General features: G+C 38.8%; 1 protein-coding gene across 1 annotated transcript in view; it reads right to left on the bottom strand.

Moving 5' to 3' along the window:
- Positions 1-19603, bottom strand: part of LOC122701845 (cytochrome P450 3A24-like) — a 48765-nt gene that overhangs the window by 17679 nt on the left and 11483 nt on the right. The window contains exons 2-7 of the mRNA XM_043915230.1: positions 18597-18690; positions 16331-16383; positions 12719-12818; positions 9315-9428; positions 8985-9073; positions 4954-5102 (exon numbers count right to left, since the gene is read on the bottom strand). Of these exons, the coding sequence (XP_043771165.1) occupies positions 4954-5102; positions 8985-9073; positions 9315-9428; positions 12719-12818; positions 16331-16383; positions 18597-18690 (599 nt within the window). The remainder of the gene's footprint in view (positions 1-4953; positions 5103-8984; positions 9074-9314; positions 9429-12718; positions 12819-16330; positions 16384-18596; positions 18691-19603) is intronic.

Consider the following 19603-nt stretch of genomic DNA (forward strand, 5'->3'; position numbering starts at 1 on the left):
TTATTTCTGACTTACTTCGTTCTGTATAATAGGCTCCAGTTTCATCCACCTCATTAGAACTGATTCAAATACATTCTTTTTAATAGCTGAGTAATAGGAATACAAGGGATTTTTGTGTATTAATTTTATATCCTGCAACTTTACTATATTCATTGATTAGCTCTAGTAATTTTCTGATGGCATCTTTAGGGTTTTCTATGTAGAGGATCATGTCATCTGCCAACAGTGAGAGCTGTATTTTTTATTTTCCAGTCTGGATTCCTTTTATCTCTTTTTCTCTGATTGCTGTTGCTATCACTTTCAAAATTATGTTAAATAGTAGTAGTTAGAGGGGGAACCCTTGTCTTGTTCCTGATTTTAGAGGAAATGCTTTCAAATCAATCTTAAGAAAGAAGAATGGAACTGGAGGAATCAACCTTCCTGACTTCAGACTATACTACAAAGCTACAGTCATCAAGACAGTATGGTACTGGCACAAAGACAGAAATATAGATGAACTGAACAAAATACCAGAATACCAGACCACCTGACCTGCCTCTTGAGAAACCTGTATGCAGGTCAGGAAGCAACAGTCACAACTGGACATGGAACAACAGACTGGTTCCAAATAGGAAAAGGAGTACATCAAGGCTGTATATTGTAACCCTGCTTATTTAACTTATATGCAGAGTACATCATGAGAAACGCTGGGCTGGAGGAAGCACAAGCTGGAATCAAGATTGCCGGGAGAAATATCAATAACCTCAGATATGCAGATGTCACCACCCTTATGGCAGAAAGTGGAGAGGAACTAAAGAGCCTCTTGATGAAAGTGAAAGAGGAGAGTGAAAAGGTTGGTTTAAAGCTCAACATTCAGAAAACTAAGATCATGGCATCTGGTCCCATCACTTCATGGGAAATAGATGGGGAAACAGTGGAAACACTGGCTGACTTTATTTTTCTGGGCTCCAAAATCACTGCAGATGGTGATTGAAGCCATGAAATTAAAAGACGCTTACTCCTTGGAAGGAAAGTTATGACCAACCTAGATAGTATATTAAAAAGCAGAGACATTACTTTGTCAACAAAGGTCCGTCTAGTCAAGGCTATGGTTTTTCTAGTGGTCATGTATGGATGCGAGAGTTGGACTGTAAAGAAAGCTGAGTGCAGAAGAATTGATGCTTTTAAACTGTGGTGTTGGAGAAGACTCTTGAGAGTCCCTTGGACTGCAGGGAGATCCAACCAGTCCATCCTAAAGGAGATCAGTCCTGGGTGTTCATTGGAAGGACTAATGTTGAAGCTGAAACTCCAATACTTTGGCCACCTGATGAGAAGAGTTGACTCATTTGAAAAGACCCTGATGTTGGGAAAGATTGAGGACAGGAGGAGAAGGGGACAACAGAGGATGAGATGGTTGGATGGCATCACCGACTCAATGGACATGAGTTTGAGTAAACTCTGAGAGTTGGTGATGGACAGGGAGGCCTGGAGTGCTGCTATTCATGGGGTCGCAAAGAGACACGACTGAGCAACTGAACTGAACTGAAGAAAATAGAATGTCCAGAGATAAATCCATGCACCTATAGACACATTATCTTTGACAAAGGAGACAAAAATATACAATGGAGAAAAGTCAGTCTCTTCAACATGTGGTCCTGGGAAAACTGGTAAACTACATGTAAAAGGATGAAACTAGAACACTTTCTAACACCATACACAAAAATAAGATGGATTAAAGGCCTATACCAGAAACTATAAAACTCCTAGAAGAAAACTCAGGCAGAACACACTCTGACATAAATCACATCAAGATCCTCTATGATCCACCTCCCAGAGTAATGGAAATAAAAACTAAAATAAATGAATGAGATCTAATTAAACTTAAAAGCTTTTGCACAATGAAGGAAACAAGCATGGTGAAAAGACAGCCCTTAGAATGGGAGAAAATAATAGCAAACAAAGCAACTGACAAAGAATTAATTTCCAAAATATACAAGCAGCTCATGCAGTTCAATACCAGAAAAATAAACACCCAATCAAAAAGTGCACAATAGACCTGAACAGACTTTTAACCAAAGAAGACACACAGATGGCTAATAAACACATGAAAAGATGTTCAATTTCACACATTATTAGAGAAATGCAAATCAAAATCATGCTCACACTAGTGTATTATCTCACACTAGTCAGAATGGCCATCATCAAAATGTCTACAAACAATAAATGCTTAAGAGGGTGTGGAGAAAAGGGAAACCTCTTACAGTGTTGGTGAAAATGCAAACTGGTACAGCCACTATGGAGAAAAGTGTGGAGATTCCTTAAAAACCTGGGAATAAAACTGCCGCATGAGCCAACAATCCCACTGCTGGGCATACACCCCAAGGAACCCAGAATTGAAAGAGACACATGTACCCAATGTACTGCTGCACTATTTACAATAGCTAGGACATGGAAGGAACCTAGATGTCCATTGGCAGATGAACAGATAAGCAAGTAGCAGTACATATACACAATGGAATATTACTCAGTTATAAAAAAAAGGAATGCATTTGAGTCAGTTCCAGTGAGATGGATGAACCTAGAGCCTATTATACAAGGTGAAGTAAGTCAGAAAGAAAAGACAAATACTGTATATTAACACATATACATTGAATTTAGAAAGACGGTGCCGATGATCCTACCTGCAGTACAGCAAAGAGACACAGATCTAAAGTGAAGACTTTTGGACTCAGTGGGGAAAGGTGAGGGTGGGATGATTTGAGAGAATAGCATTGAAACATGTACATTGAAACATGACCAGTGCAAGTTCAATGCATGAAGCAGGGAACCCAAAGCCAGTACTCAGGAATAACCCAGAGGGACAGAGGGGGAGGGAGGTGGGAGGGGGTTCAGGATGGAGGGGACACATGTATAACTGTGGCTGATTCATGTTGATGTATGGCAAAAATCATCACAATATTGTAAAGGATTTATCCTCCAGTTAAAAATAAATTAATTAATTGGAAAAATTATTAAAAAGAAACTACTTAAAAAGAAAGAGACAATGTGAATAGACCTATAAGAAATATAAAGTTTGATTTGGTAATCAAGAAACAACCCACAATTTGACAATGAAAAGCTTAGGTTCTGATGGCTTTAATGCTGAATACTACTGAAATAATTGCAGAATTAATACCAAATTTTCACTAACTCATCCAGCAAATAGAAAATGATAGAACACTTTGAAAGTCATTCTGCAGGGCCAGTATTAACCCAGAGTGAGAAACAGACTAAGATATAACAGGAAAAGAAAACTATAGACCAATATATCTTATGACCATGGATACACAAATCCTCAACAAAATACTAGCACACTGAATCTACTAACATATAAAAAGATGCATACATCATATATAAGTGCACTTTATTCCAGGAATGCAAGTTGTATAATATGCCATTTCAACAGAATAATAAACAATGACTACATGATGATCTGATAGGTGCATAAGAAGCATGTGACAAAATCCAATACCCGCTTGTGATAAAAGCTCTCAGCAAACAGGAATAGAAGGGACTTTCATCAGCCTGATGAAAGGAATCTATGAAAAAAACATAGGTAACACTAATATTTAATAGTGAAAAACTGGATGCTTTTCTCTAAGATTAAGAATAAGACAAGGAAGTATTTTTCCACCATCTCTACTCAAAACTGTACCTGACAATCTAACAAGAAGTAATTAGTCAAGAAAATTAAACAAAATATATCCATTTAGGAAATGAAGACTAAAACTCATCAGATAACATGATCTTGTATACAGGGAATCCTAAGGAAGCCACTAAAAGCCTATTAGAAAAATAAAGAAGTTCAGCGGGGTTTCAAGATACAAGATCAAAACACAAAATCAATTGTATTTCTATACATTGCAATAAATAATATGAAAGTGACATTAAGAAAACAATTCCACTTACAATAACATCAAGAAGAATAGAATAAGTAGGAATAAAATAAAAGACATGTAAAATTTATACTCTGAAAACCACAAAACCTAGTTGAACTAAATTAAAGAAGATGTAAGTAAGTGAATTCATGAATCAGAACGTTTACATTGTCAAGATGGCACATCAACAGATACAAGACATTCTCTATCAGAACCCTAGCTGGCCTCTTTGAAGAAACTGACTATCTTAGCTTAAATTCATATGAAATTGCAAGGGGCTCGTAGAAGATAAAGCATTCCTGAAAAAAATAATAAAGTTATAAGACTCACCTTTCTTGATTTTAAAACTTACCATAAATCTACATTAATCAAGGCAATATGGTACTGGCCTAAGGATGAACATACAGATTCATGGAATAGAAGTTTGAGTCCAGAAATAAACCCACATGCCTGTGGTCAACTGAACACTGAAAATGTTTCCAAGACCATTCAATGGGGACAAAATAGGCTTTTCAACAAGTGGTGCTGAGACAACTGGATAGCTATAAGCATATCACACCAGGAGTACTGATTTAAGTAATAGCTGAAATTTATACCTTTTGACTACCAACACCCAATTCTTCTGTCTCCCAAACTCTGTCTCTGGAAACCAAAAATCTGACATCATTTTTTGATGAGTTTGGATTTCTTCTTTTGATTCATCATGTAAGTATTTGCCTTTCTCTGTCTGACTTATCTCACTGGGCATAATGCCCTCCATTGAGGTCCAGCCACATTGCTGCAAATGGCAGGATTTCCTTCCTTTTCATGGCCGAATCATATTCTGGTGTGTGTGTGTGTGTGTACACACCACATTTTCCCTATCCATTTATTCATCGATGGACACTTAGTTGTAAAAACCATTGAATTGTACATTTTAAGTGGGTAAATTGATGGTATGTGAATTATATCTCAATAAACCTGTGAAAAAGAAGGAAGGAAGAGAGAAAGAAAGAATGAGGAAGGAAGGAGAGAGGGAGGGAGGAATACAGAAAAAGGAATGTAGTAGGACACTTACCTATTGAGAGAAGAAATGGGTTGAGGATACTAAATCTTAAGAGCTTCTGGACATTCTCCACAAAGGGATCTTGTGGGTTGCCAAGGGAATCAATATTCACTCCAAATGATGTGCTAGTAATCACATCCATGCTGTAGGCCCCGAAGACGCTGAGTAGAGAAAGACAGACACAGACAGTTAAAATTGGGACCAGCTGACTATCCATATCCAACACAGTCAACAAGAAAATCATATAAAATCAGATGCCCAGGCAAGACAGGTCAAGAGCCACACTCTCTCAGAACCACCTGCTGGATCATGGAAGACTGTCTGCTGCTCTCACTCACTCCTGAGGTGTGTATGAGGTGTGGATGATGCAACTGCTCCTGCGCTGGGGGGATGGGGACACTAAAGCAAGCGAGACACCCCCACCACCAAACTCAAGGAGCTCAGTCACAGGATAGAACCCATAATCTGACAAAGTACAGTAGTGTGCTTTGACTATGGGCAATAAAAGGTGTATACAGACTGTGTCTGAGCACAGCAAAGGGAGTAAATTCACTCTTCCTGGGGAGTCAAGAACGGGGACATTGATCTGGGTCTCACCTCACCACAGAACCTGTGCTCAGAGCTGATTCTCCTTTAGGGCAAAACCAGAGTTGATATACAATATCACATTAGTTTCAGGTGTAGAAGAGCGATTTTAAATTTGTATAGATTATACCCCATTTAAAATTATTATTAAATATTGAATACATTCCTGCTATGTACAATCTATCTTTGTAGCAGAATTATGTTATACGTTGCAATTTGTACCTTTTAATCCTCTATCCTATCTTGCACTCCCCTTCCTACTCCCCACGGATGACCATCAGTTTGTTTTCTACATCTGTGAGTCTGTTTTGGTTTTGTATATTGATATTTACTCATTTTATTTTTAGATTCCCCATATACATGATAACATGGAATACTTGTCATTCTCTGTCTAACTTACTTCACTTAGCATAATACCCTCTAGGTCTATGTATGGTATTGTAAACAGTAGAATTTCATTCTTTTTTATGGCTCAGTAATATTTCTTGGGTGTATGTGTGCACATGTATACATGCACACATATGCCACATCTTCATCCATTCATCTGTTGGTGGATACTTAGGTTGCTTCCATATTTTAGCTATTGTAAATAATGCTGATGTAAACATGTATATTTTCAAATTAGTATATTTATATTCACTGGATATATACCCAGGGTGGAATTGCTGTATCATATGAAAGTGCTCGGGCTTCCAAGGTCTCTCAGTAGTGAAGAATCTACCTGCAATGCAGGAGATTTGGGTGTGATCCCTGGGTCAGGAAGATCCCCTGGAGAAGTGAATGGCTACCCACTCTAATATTATTGCCTGGGAAATCCCATGGACAGAGGAGCCTGGTGGGCTACAGCTCATGGGGTTGCAAAGAGTTGGACAGGACTGAGCAACTGAGCACACACATAATAGTTCTCTTTTTAGTTTTTGGAGAAACCTCCATATGGTTTCCCACAGTGGCTACATCAATTTACATGTCCACCAACCTTATACCAGGGTTCCCTTTTCTCCACATCCTCACCAACATTTGCTATTTGTGAACTTTCTGATGATAATAATTGCTACAGGTGTTGGGTGATTTTGTGATTTTGATTTGCATTTCTCTGATGATTTGCAGTGTTGAGCATCTTTTCAACTGTATACCTTCCATGAAAGAAATGTCTATTAGGATCTTATGCCCATTCTTCATTAGGTTGTTTGTTTTTCAGATTTTGAGTTGTATGAGACATTTATATATTTTTATTAGACATTTATATGAAAATATTTTTATATATTTTCTTTGAGACATTTATATATTATATATTATAAATATATATAGATATATTTTTGTATGAGACATTTATATATTTTTGTATGAGACATTTATATATGTATTTATATATTCTTGAAACATATATATGAGGCATTTATATATTCAAAAATATACAAGATGATATTAACCTCTTATCATTGTATCATTTGCAAATATTTTCTCTCATCCACTCACCAGGTTGTCTTTTCATCTTATTAATAATTTACTTTGCTGTGCAAAAGATTTTTAAGTTTAATTGGGCACCATTTGTTTATTTATTTATTTATTTTTGTTTATTTTTGCTCTTGTTTTCTTTGCCTTAAGAGTCAAATCCAAAAACATACAGCTATGATTTATGTCAAAGAGCATTCTGCCTATTGTTTCTTCTATGTTTTTATGGTTTCCAGTCTTACAATCAGGTCTTTAATCCAATTTTGAGTTTGTTTTTGAATAGGGTGTGAGAAAATGTTCCAATTTCATTCTTTTGCATGTAGCTGTTCAGTTTTCCCAACACACTTATTGAAAAGACTGTCTTTAGTCCATTGTTTATTCTTGTCTCCTTTATCATAGATTAATTGACTACAAGTGTATGGGTTTATTTTGGGTTTCTTAATTTTATTCAATTGATATTTTTTGTGCCCTTTTGTGCCCATACTCTCTAAAATCAGGAATAAGACAAGGATGCCACTCTCACCCCTTCTATTCAATGTAGTATTGGAAGTCCTAGCCACACAAATCAGACGAGAAAAAGAAATAAAAGGCATCCAAATTGGAAGGGAACATGTAAAACTATCACTATTTGCAGATGAAATAATACTTTACATGGGCAACCCTAAAGTTCTACAAAACACTAAAATAAATGAATTCAGTAAAGTGGTAGGCCCATGATTAATATGCAGAAATCTGTTGCTTTTCTATACAATAATAAAGGACTATCAGAAAGAGAAAATAATAAAACAATCCTGTTTAAAATCACATCAAAAATAGTAAAATGCCTAGGAATAAACTTAATCAGGGAAGTGAAAGACCTATACTATGAAAACTATAAAACAATGAAGGAAATTGAAGATGATACAAAGAAATGGAAAGATATCACATATACATGGAAAGGAATAATTAATGTTGCTAAAATGTCCATATTACCCAAACAATCTATAGATCTAATGCAATCCCTATCAAAACACCTGTGTTACTTTTCACAGAACTAGAACAAATAAGTTCTAGTTTATATGGAACCATACAAGATCATAAATAGCCAAAGCAATCTTGAAAAAAAGGAACAAAGATGGAGGCATCATGCTCCCTGACTTAAGACCAAATTGTGTATTTTTGTCTCCCAGAATATCCAAGGTGACAGTTAAGCAGATAAGTTAACCCTGGCTCATGTATACAGATTGCAGCCATGAAATTAAAAGACACTTACTCCTTGGAAGGAAAGTTATGACCAACCTAGATAGCATATTAAAAAGCAGAGACATTACTTTGCCAACAAAGGTCCGTCTAGTCAAGGCTATGGTTTTTCCAGTGGTCATGTATGGATGTGAGAGTTGGGCTGTGAAGAAAGCTGAGTGCCGAAAAATTGTTGCTTTTGAACTGTGGTGTTGGAAAAGACTCTTGCAAGTCCCTTGGACTGCAAGGAGATCCAACCAGTCCATCCTAAAGGAGATCAGTCCTGGGTGTTCATTGGAAGGACTGATGCTGAAGCTGAAACTCCAGTACTTTGGCCACCTCATGCGAAGAGTTGACTCATTGGAGAAGACCCTGATGCTGGGAGGGATTGGGGGCAGGAGGAGAAGGGGATGACAGAGGATGAGATGACGACAGAGGATGAGATGGTTGGATGGCATCACCGACTCGATGGACATAGGTCTGAGTAAACTCCGGGAGTTGGTGATGGACAGGGAGGCCTGGCGTGCTGCTATTCATGGGGTCGCAAAGAGTCGGACACGACTGAGTGACTGAACTGAACTGAACTGAACATGTACACAGAAGATACCTTCTGATAGTTTCATGAGCCACCACTCATTCTCGGGTGGCCAGGCAGTTGGAGTTGTAACACCATACACCTCCTTCTATTTGGTCACTAGAGTAACTCAGCAGTAGGAATTTGGCTCCAAGGCAGGCAACACAAGGGTCTCAGTGGAGCTCAGAGGACCAGCAGCTTCACCCCTACTTACTTTTTTATGTCGACGGACGTGCCTTTCTCTGCTTCCTTACTCAGGTTCCTCACCAACACATCTCCATATCGTCTAATGATAGGGAACATCTAGACACAAAACACAACAGTGCGGGAAGTTAAATGTGGAGACTCAAACGACCTGGTTTTCAGGGGCATGGAGCCATCAGTAACATTTTACTCTGAATCTGACGATGTCTCTTCTAGGATGTGAAGATAAAAAACACTTTAGGAAACTCAAATTTGGCACACCACTCCTTGGACAGGGATATGAATTTATTTTCTACCTTATTCTTTAAGTTGCTCATGGAAAACCCTCTTCTTTTCTTACCTCCTTGAGCTTCCCACTGGTGAAGGTTGGAGACAGCAATGTCCGTATTCTCTTCCATTGTTCATCCTCAGCCACAGAAACAGCATTTTTCATAATTCCCAGTGGGCCAAAAATCTAGAGTTGAAAGCAAAACATGTTTTACCCTACCTAAGTTTTGGGAGTCTCAACAGTTGTGGAAAATTTGTTAATAGTTTGGGAAAAATGTATTCAACAAATATTTAGTGACTGTCTACTTAGTACCAGGCCCTATGCTAGATGCACAATAAACATTTATCCTGAGTGTCTAGGTTCCTGTGAAGGTGGTAGACATTTGGCCACTTGATGTGTTTCCAGCCTTCATATTCCAATCTCCTTTAAATGCAAATGACCATGTAGTACAGAAAGGGTTCTTCCAGGGGATAGAAGGGAATAAGATCGAGTTCATCTTCCTGGGCTATGCAGAGAAGAAATGGATTGGTGACAGCCAGCCAGATAGCCTTGGCAGACTGCATTTTGCCTCAGATTACTTCTGTATTTATATATATTTAGAGACTGACCAACTGGAAAAAGGAATGTGCTGACATGGTGGGGCCTTTTTAGTACTATCTACACAAAAGATTAGGAATCTACTTGCTATTCTGAAAAAATTATGCAGTGATACGGAAAACATTTTCCCCTACATTTCCGCCCCATCCCCACCCCCAGAATAGAAGGGTAAAGAAGATAACTCTGTTTCTCAGCTTGGGGCAGGCTTATGAAGCCAACAGGTTTTAAAATTTCCTCAATCTTTCAAATTTATATGTTTTAAAATGGATACTTCCTACACTCATTCATGACAAAACTCACAAACAAGAAAAACAAATTTCTTTAGCTTGATAAAGAGCATCTACAAAAAAACCTACAGCTAACATCACTTTAATGATGAAATACTAAGGTGACGTCACCAAGATGGCAGAGTAGGAAACTCCAGCCTTTGTTGTCTCACAATTAGACAGCTCACAGTAAATGAAAGTAGGTCAAAAAAGTGTCAGCAATATAACAGAGCACACTTGAAAGTAACTTGCAGAAAGAGTAAGGAGAATAGCTACATTTTGTTTGCATCATCCCTTCCCCTAGGCCAGCACTGCTCAGCATCAAGAGGAAATTCCCCAGCCTGAGACATTTTCCCTTGCTGGAAAAAATAAAATAAAAAAAGACTAAAAGAGACAACAGGATCAGTGACCTGTTTCTCCAGCCTTTCAGAACATTGCACAAATGACCTGCTTTGCTTTCACCCCACCCAGAGACGAGCAGAGCTGAGACATCTAGAGACAACTAGGAGCAAAGAAGGGCAGGGACTACCAGTGTCAACCACGCAGCAGGAGTGACTATGGGTCTCTGTATCCTGCTCAGCAGAAAACCCCAGAAACTTTGCTATGATGAAACCAACTGCCAGCATAGTCATTGAAAAACCTCTGAAAATTTTGGTGCTGATCACTCCCCAGGGTTCTACATTAGCAGACTCCAATTGCCTGAGCCCTGTCTTTCCCCTCCACCCTCCATAGAGCTGCACCAGCCAGTGATGCCCTGAGACCCAGGATCCACACCGGCTGCCAGCCCCGATCTTCTTGGCTGGGCATGTGCAAAACCCCATCCCAGACCCCTGCAGCTGCTCAGGTGTCTATACTACATCAGTAGAAAGCAGTAGGTATTATGTGCTTTTGTAGCTACACACACACACACACACACACACACACCCTCCTATCTGTCTATATCTGCATCTATCTATCTCTCATCTGTCTATGTCATCTGGCCTGTCATCTATCTAGAAAGAAAAGCATGAATTTACGTGGATAATTCAGTCAGTGACTTCACAGGGTTTAGTCTAGTTTCTCAGTCTCTGAACCTATGACTTCTTCTTCAACAGTGAGAATGCTGGTTCCCATCATCCTTTCTGTATTACATGATCAATCCTCCTTTATAGACCCAATCCATGATCCATCCCTTTCCACTCATGATGCCCCCTCACCCTACAGGCTACCCCCACAAGTGAGTATTTTGGGTTCCCTCACCCATGCCTGGCTACCATCCCTGTGGACACCCTCCCCTCCCTACTCAGTCTCTGACTTGGAGCCACTATCCTCCTTCTCTGGCCCCACCCTGACGTGTGAGGCTGCCCACTTTCTGTGGCCCACCTTTGGGTTTAGGACTGGAATGTCCAGGAAGAGATGGCAGGCAGGGGAAGGAGAGGGGAGGGAAGGGGCAGGAAAGGGAAAGGAAGAGCCATGTGCAGCTTCTGACCCCACTGAAACTGACCAGTGTGTGCAGGCTTTCTCCCAATCAACTGATCAATCAGCCACCTTTAATTCAACATTCATGGTGTTAAGGCAGTTGTGTGAGTCCTACCCTACTGCCTCCAACCCCACTAGAGCTGCCCAGCTAGAGCCACCGCTGATGCTATAAGACCCAGGATCCACACCAGCAGCCAATCTTTTTCGATGCACATGTGCAAAACACCATCAGAGGCCCCTGCAGATGCTCAGATGCCTAAAGCCAGTCCTGACTACTGTCCTTCGGCTGCACTGACCCACCTGTCCACAGCTAACCTCTGCAGCCGCACACCTGCACACTGCCAGGCTCAGGTCTGAGCACAGTGATGAAGACCCAGGGCAGCAAAAAGTAAAGTGAGTAAATACTAAATAAATAAATTATTTTAGATGGATAGTCTTTCCATAAAAGGTGCTGGAGCAAATCAGACATTTAGATGTAAAAAAAAAAAAAAAAGAGAGAGAGAGAGACAACCTCATACATTACACAAAACCTAACATAAAACAAAATAAAACAAAAAAAAACCCAACCTAAAATGGATCATAGGCTTAAATGTAAAACATAAAATGATTTAATGTTTAGGAAAAAATAGGAGAAAATCTTCAGGGCCTAGGGGTAGGTCAGGATATTTTGGACTTGACAACAAAGGCAAAATCCATAAAAGAGAAAATTGATAAATATTCATCAAAATTTAAAGAACAATGTTTGCTAAAGACCTTGATAAGAGGAAAAAGCAAGCTACAAGCCATGACTATAAAAGAATAGTAAAAGGGAGCCTTGGAGGGATGGAACAGTTCTATCCATTGATTGTAGTGGTAACTACACAAATCTACATCTAGGACACATTTTCATAGAACAAAACATACACAAACGAGTGAATATGAAACTGATGAAATCAGAATAAGCTCCATGAATAGTATAAATGTCAATTTTCTGCTTTGAAATTGTATTCTAATTAATCAATATATTGCCGTTGGAGGAATCAGGATGAAAGGTACATGACATGCAGCCTCTCCATATTTTTCTCTTTTGACAACACCCTGTAAATTTATAATATATTTCAAAATGCATATCTAATAAACAAATAAATTTTCAAGTTAAAGAAAATGGATGCCTACCCTCCGGTTTGTGAAGACAGAATAACATTCTTTCACTAGTACTGTTTTGATCACGTCTGGATCTGTGATAACCAACACGGGCTGTTTACCTTCAAAAATCCTGTGTAGGGAAAACAGAATTGATTAAACTTAATGAGCCATTTCTGCAGGTGAAACCACACCTGGAAGTCCAGATGTCCATCCTAACATTACTTAATCTATCCTCTTAAGGTCATAGTTAAAACTACCCTGAAAACATTATTAATTGTGGGTGGTAGGGACATGGGTATTTCCTATACCATTCTCCATAGTATGTATAGGTTTAAATATTTCATTATCAAAAAGGAAGTTATCTTAGTAAATAGTTGAAGTAAATTATCTGAAAATTAAAAAATAATTAAGGAGAGTCTATCTACTCAGTCATTTTCGAAGATATACCCAAAGCATGAAAATGCATATAATATTAGATGAAAACTATTGATACATTGATTATAAATAGGTAACAAAATATCTGCAAATGGAGGGAGATTTGGAATGCTCCACAAGTGACAGTGGGATTATGAAAGATTTTTTTTTTCAATTTAACTGGGAGTCCAGGATATCTATGCTACTGAACTTGCCTAAGGAACCACCACCAAGGATGCTACAAGGGAAGCCAAAATGCTAAATAATCTCTGGAACTGCAGAAGTCCATCCGTGTTGCTACTCAGGACAGAGCCAGAGCCTCTAACATCGTGTCATGAAGACTGAGAGCAGGCTCACAGCTGCTGTGTGCACAATGTCTGTCCGGGTCTGTGTTGAGCTGCTGAAGCTGTTGGACTGACTGATGCCATGAATTCTTGTACTAGTGCTGCCCCAACAGATAGCCAGTTGTCTGTGCTTGTCTATTTCAATTATTGTTCCCTGAGACTCTACCAGGAGAAAATAAAAAGTGATTCTCCCTTTCTTCAAAAAGAAAGAAAGAAAGAAAGTTAATCATGATGAAAGAGCAGAAAGTTATGTTCCAGATGAAGGGACAAGATAAAACCCCAGAAAAACAACTAAATGGAGATAGACAACCTTCTAGAAAAAGAATTCAGAACAATGATACTGAAAATGATCCAGGATCTTGGGAAAAGAATGGAGGCAAAGATTTCGAAGATGCAAGAAATGCTTATTAAAGATCTGGAAGAACTGAAGAACAAACAAACAGAGATGAATAACACACTGCTGCTGCTGCTGCTGCTAAGTCGCTTCAGTCGTGTCCGACTCTGTGCGACCCCATAGACAGCAGCCCACCAGGCTCCCCTGTCCCTGAGATTCTCCAGGCAAGAACACTGGAATAACACACTAGAAGGAATTAATAGCAGAATGACTGAGGCAGAAGAACAGATAAATGACCTGGAGGACAGAATGGTGGAAATCTCTGCTGCAGAACAGAACATAGAAAAAAGAATGAAAAGAAATGAAGACAGCCTAAGATACCTCTGGGACAACTTTAAACATACCAACATTCATATTATAGGGGGCTCAGAAAGAGAAGAGAGAAAGAAAGGGCCTGAGAAAATATTTGAAGAAAAAACAGCTGAAAGCTTCCCTAACATGAGAAAGGAAATAGTCAACCAAGTCCAGGAAGCACAGAGAGTCCCGAGCAGGATAAACCCAAGGAGGAACACACCAAGACACACAGGAATCAAACTGACAAAAATTAAAGACAGAGATAAAACATTAAAAGAACAAGGGGAAAATGACAACTAACACACAAACAAGCTCTCATCAAACTATCAGCAGATTTCTCAACAGAAACTCTACAAGCCAAAGGGAATGGCACGATATATTTAAAGTGATGAAAGGGAAGAAACTACAACCAAGAATACTCTACCCAGAAAGACTCTCCTTCAGATTTGATGGACAAATCAAAAGCTTTCCAGTCAAGCAAAAGTTAAGAGAATTCAGCACCACCAAACCAGCTTCACAACAAATGCTAAAGGAACTTCTCTAGGCAGGAAACGCAAGAGAAGGAAAAGACCTACAGAAAATAAACCCAAAACAGTTAAAAAAAACGGTAATAGAATCATTCATATCAATCATTACCTTAAATGTAATGGATTACCTTAAATGTAAATGGATTAAATGCACCAACCAAAAGACATAGACTGGCCAGGTGGATGAAAACATATGCATGTATGTACTTCCACTTACTGCATTACTCTGCTTGACTCCCCTGCAAATTGTATGTAATTGTTTTATATTGTTAAGTTAATCATGTTCCCATTATGGCTTGCAATTGTAATTATCTTTTATTTTTGTCTGACTATTGATTGTGAAAACTGATAAACACCTTTTACTATTGTGATTATGATACTATTACTCACTTAATAACACTATATCATGACTGGTCAACAGAAAAATAATAGAACTCTATATCACCAAAGCTAGGATCTAATAGAAAAACCTGTAATCACTTGTTAAAATCCAGACACATCTCAGAATTATCTTGAAACTTTTTGAAAAATACAAGTGCTCAGGTATTGCCTTTTTTCCTCCAGAGCTCCACATATGTTTCTAATAAGCAGTCATGTTTAAAAACAACGATATGATGATCTTTTACTTTTAGCTAGTTTATTTCACTTTTTCTATTTCATATTCAGTGCTCCCATTTCATTTACTTTATGTTCTCCAATTTCTCCATCTCTTCCTTTTTTTTTTATGTTCTTTCTTGAACCTTTATCAAGTGTAGTAGAAAAGCTTTTGTATACTATATATAAATATGTATAATATATATTTTAGAAAACTTATGAATTTTTGCCTAACTAACAAGTGCTCGGGCCTGGTGCACTGGGAAGACCCAGAGGAATCGGGTGGAGAGGGAGGTGGGAGGGGGGATCGGGATGGGGAATAAGTGTAAATCTATGGCTGATTCATATCAGTGTATGACAAAACCCACTGAAATGTTGTGAAGTAATTAGCCTCCAACTAATAAAAAAATTAAAAAAAAAAAAAGTATGACATTTCAATTCTACCTGTTTGACAGTATGAATAGAATGCTATATTTCTAATTAAAAAATAGATATGCAACAAGCAACAAAGGTTTATGGTATAGAATAGGGAACTATAGTCAATATCTTATAATAACCTACGATGGAAAATAATTTCAAAAATAGTATATGTGTATCTGTATAATCAAATTACCGTGTGTTCACTTGAAACATTGTAAGTCAACTCTACTTCAATAAAATATATATATTTAAAAAAGAGAGAGAATCATGTGGGAAAGGGTCATAAAATGCATTTATAGGCACATATTAGAATGTTTTGGAATAATGCATTTTATGCAACAATTTAAGGCAACCTAAGGAGAGATAAAATGGAAAAGTGGGAAAAGAGTGAGACACTGACAGAAAGTGATGCGAGGAGTTCCTGGGTGTCAAAGTCTGGAGAAAAGTGATGACCTGTGACTCTCCAGGCCTGATTCAGACTATGGACCTGCATACCTGGTGGCCTCTAGGATCTCTGGTCAAATAAGTCTCCAAAGCTTTACAACAAATGACTTCATTCCAAGAAGCTCTGGACTGAGGGCCCTCCATACCAAGTGGGGAGGGAGAGTGGCTAGTTATAATAAGTGTATCCAATGGAAGTTTCCAGAATACTCACCCCCAAATTTTCCCATACTTTTTAAAACATTCTTCATCAAACTCACAAATACCCTGCAAGGAAAAATAAAATTACGTTATTAATATACTGTATTGAACCCTACCTCTAATTCACAAAACTATCATTTTTCACTGGTAGTTAGAGGGAAGTTCTTATTAAAAAATGTCTTAAGGGAAAGGAGAGAAAATAGAGGAGATATTTGAAACTGACAATTTAAAATCACTCTTGAATTTTCTTTGAATATTATAGATACTAAACACTTACTCCTGTCAGTGAATACTAATTACTCCTTGTCTTCCTGAAGGCTTTTCCTTGTGAATGTGTTGTCCAAAATCTTTTAATCTCTAATCCCCCATGGACATGTGAGAAAACTGAAGCTGAGGTAAGTAAAAGTTTGCTACACACCCTTTCATTTCCTAGTTAAGCAGCCTTTTCATTTATCTCATGAGAATTCTAGCAGAATAAGGAAGTTAAAGCACCAGAGATGTCTTTTAATTTCACATATTTAAATAAGTCTAAGGAGTGTGTGCTGAATGAGAAAGTGAGTGAATGAGTGGGTGAATGAATGACAAAGTGGACTTGCCTTCTAGTTTTCCAGCTCAACACAGAAAAAATGGGAAGATGCTACAGCTACACAAAGGACAATGCGGTTTAAATGCCTGGCCTGAATTTTTACTTCTATAACTTAAAAAAAGAAAAAAAAGCCTTTTGCTAAGTTTTTACTGAGATATTCAAACTGTGGTGTTGGAGAGGACTCTTGAGTGTCCCTTGGACTGCAAGGAGGTCAAACCAGTCAATCCTAAAGGAAATCAACCCTGAATATTCATTGAAAGGACTGATGCTGAAGTTGAAGCTCCAATACTTTGGCCACCTGATGCAACAAGCTGATTCATTGGAAAAGACCCTGATACTGGTGAAGTGGGAGACAGAGGATGAGATGGTTGGATGGCATCACCAACTCAATACATCAGTTTGAGCAAGCTCCAGGAGATGGTGAAGGACAGGGAACCCTGGTGTGCTGCAGTCCATGGGGTCACAAAGAGTCGGACATGAATGAGCAACTGAACAACAAACAACAAAGCACATGAAGATCTCAGAAAAGTGGGTTTTTTAGGTGCATCTACTAAGGAGTTCATTTGGGAAAGGTCGATAGGAAATTACTGCTTCTTCAGATGGAAAAATGTTCAGGAAGTTATTAGGCAGCGATGAGATAATGATGATCTCAGTTGGGAGAATTGGGATCTAAGAAACAATCCTCATGTCTGCCGGAAAGGAAATCTAAGTCAGAGAGCAGCCGGCACACAGGGCTCTGCCCATGGACATCTGGACATAGCTCACGACCTTCAGTTGAGGGACCCGGCCCTGGAGGAATCATCAGAGTGTGATGAATATTAAGGTTCAGCCAGAATTCACAATCCATTTGCCATCTGGTACATCCCCCCCCAGTTAAATTAAACAGTAAATTAAATTTTTAATAATTTTGTCAAATCATATCCTTCCTAGTGAATTTGCATATGTGATTCTGCCTTATTTTTTAAAACTCCACAACTTGTTTGGTCAGTAAATATCTGAAGCAAATAGACAACCACCAACTTGTCTCAGTTACACTCATTCCCTGCTCAAACTCACCCATGAGGTACCTGCTTTGAAGGGACAGAAGAAAAACAGAAAGCTTTTGTTCCATCTCTCAAATCCCAAAAGATGTCATGTGTAGCAAGAGGTAGAGCAGAAAATGGAAAAAGAAAAACTGCAGGCATTAGCAGTTGTTGAGAGAATCCAAGTATGTGCAAATTACCCGATAGGTTAAAAACTAAAGTGTCCAACCAATTCAGGAGGAAAGGGACAAAAGGTACCCAGAGCTTATGCTACCAACAAGGCACATCTGACACTAGTGTACACAGCATAATGAGCCATGACCAGGCATCCCTTCATGCTTTTCTCCTGACAACTAGTAGGACTTTCCCTTGCTGGGAGCCTGCACCTGGCAGAAAGAAGATCCTCTTCACAAAGCTTACAAGATGGAACTTCAAGTCTTGTGGTGACTCAGCCAAGACAGCTCGACTGTCTGAGGAGGCAAACCTGAGGCTCCTGACAGCTGACAATAGAGGCCTGGGATAAAGAGGTCATGTGCGGTGGGGTCTATGATGCCATTTCTGGGAAGTAAGAAAACTTTCAACTGCCTCCTAAGGAGGAGAATTTTTACTATGGAACTCAGCTGGGATTTGCAAACATAAGAAGCAAAAAAGGGACATCAAGCAACACTCACCTTTCGGTAGGACAGAACGTTTCCAAAATAAGGTAGAGGTCTTGGCCCAGGAACTCCCAACTTCTTAAAAAACCCATAGGAATAAGTTCCATATCTATGAATTGAGAGAGAAAATCCAGGTCAGGGATTGTGGAATAAGTGCTGGAGCTGGCCAGTCACTAACTCGAAACTGGAACCATAAGCCTAGAGAGGTAATATGTAGGTGATAAATAATAACAGCAATTCCAAAAGCAATAATTACTTTCCCTCATCATCTCCTTTCCCTCCTCCATAGTGAGACCACAAATAGCAGCTGAAGTCTTGATGGTCCCAGTTCTAGAGTGGATGCTTGGTAAATATTTACAATTTGAGAGCTCCTGGGAGGTTTAGGTTCTAATTCCTCCAAAAAAATTCACTCATATGTATTTAGTAAGTTGACTCTTCCATGATTCAGAGATTCTCATTCTAAGTACACAAGGGGAAATTTTTTTTTCTGTCTCAAACATGAGATTTTGGATAACTGCATCCACCCAATGACAAAGTTACTAGAGCATAACATGGCATTGTTCTTATACTTATTCTTTTCCTTCCCTTTATGCTGCTGTTGTTCAGTCACTCAGTCATGTCTGACTCTTTGTGACCCCATGGACTGCAGCACGCCAGACTTCCCTGGAATTTGCTCAAATTCATGTCCATTGAGTCAGTGATGCCATCCAACCATCTCATCCTCTGTCACCCCCTTCTCCTCCTGCCCTCAATCTTTCCCAGCATCAGGGTCTTTTCCAAGGAGTCAGTTCCTTGCATTGGAGCTCCCACCAAGGCCTGACCTCATTTTAAGATCTGATTCTTCTTAACTCTGTCTTCACAAGCAGGCATTAAAACAAGCATAGCTTTTTATTTTAATTAAAATAATATTAGTTTATTAAGTGTAACTTGCTTTATTATTTAATGGCAATTCAGTTCAGTTCAGCCACTCAGTTCTGTCTGACTCTTTGCAACCCCATGGACTGCAGCACACCAGGCCTCCT

The sequence above is a fragment of the Cervus elaphus genome, chromosome 10 (assembly GCF_910594005.1).
Source record: "Cervus elaphus chromosome 10, mCerEla1.1, whole genome shotgun sequence".
NCBI lineage: Eukaryota > Metazoa > Chordata > Mammalia > Artiodactyla > Cervidae > Cervus > Cervus elaphus.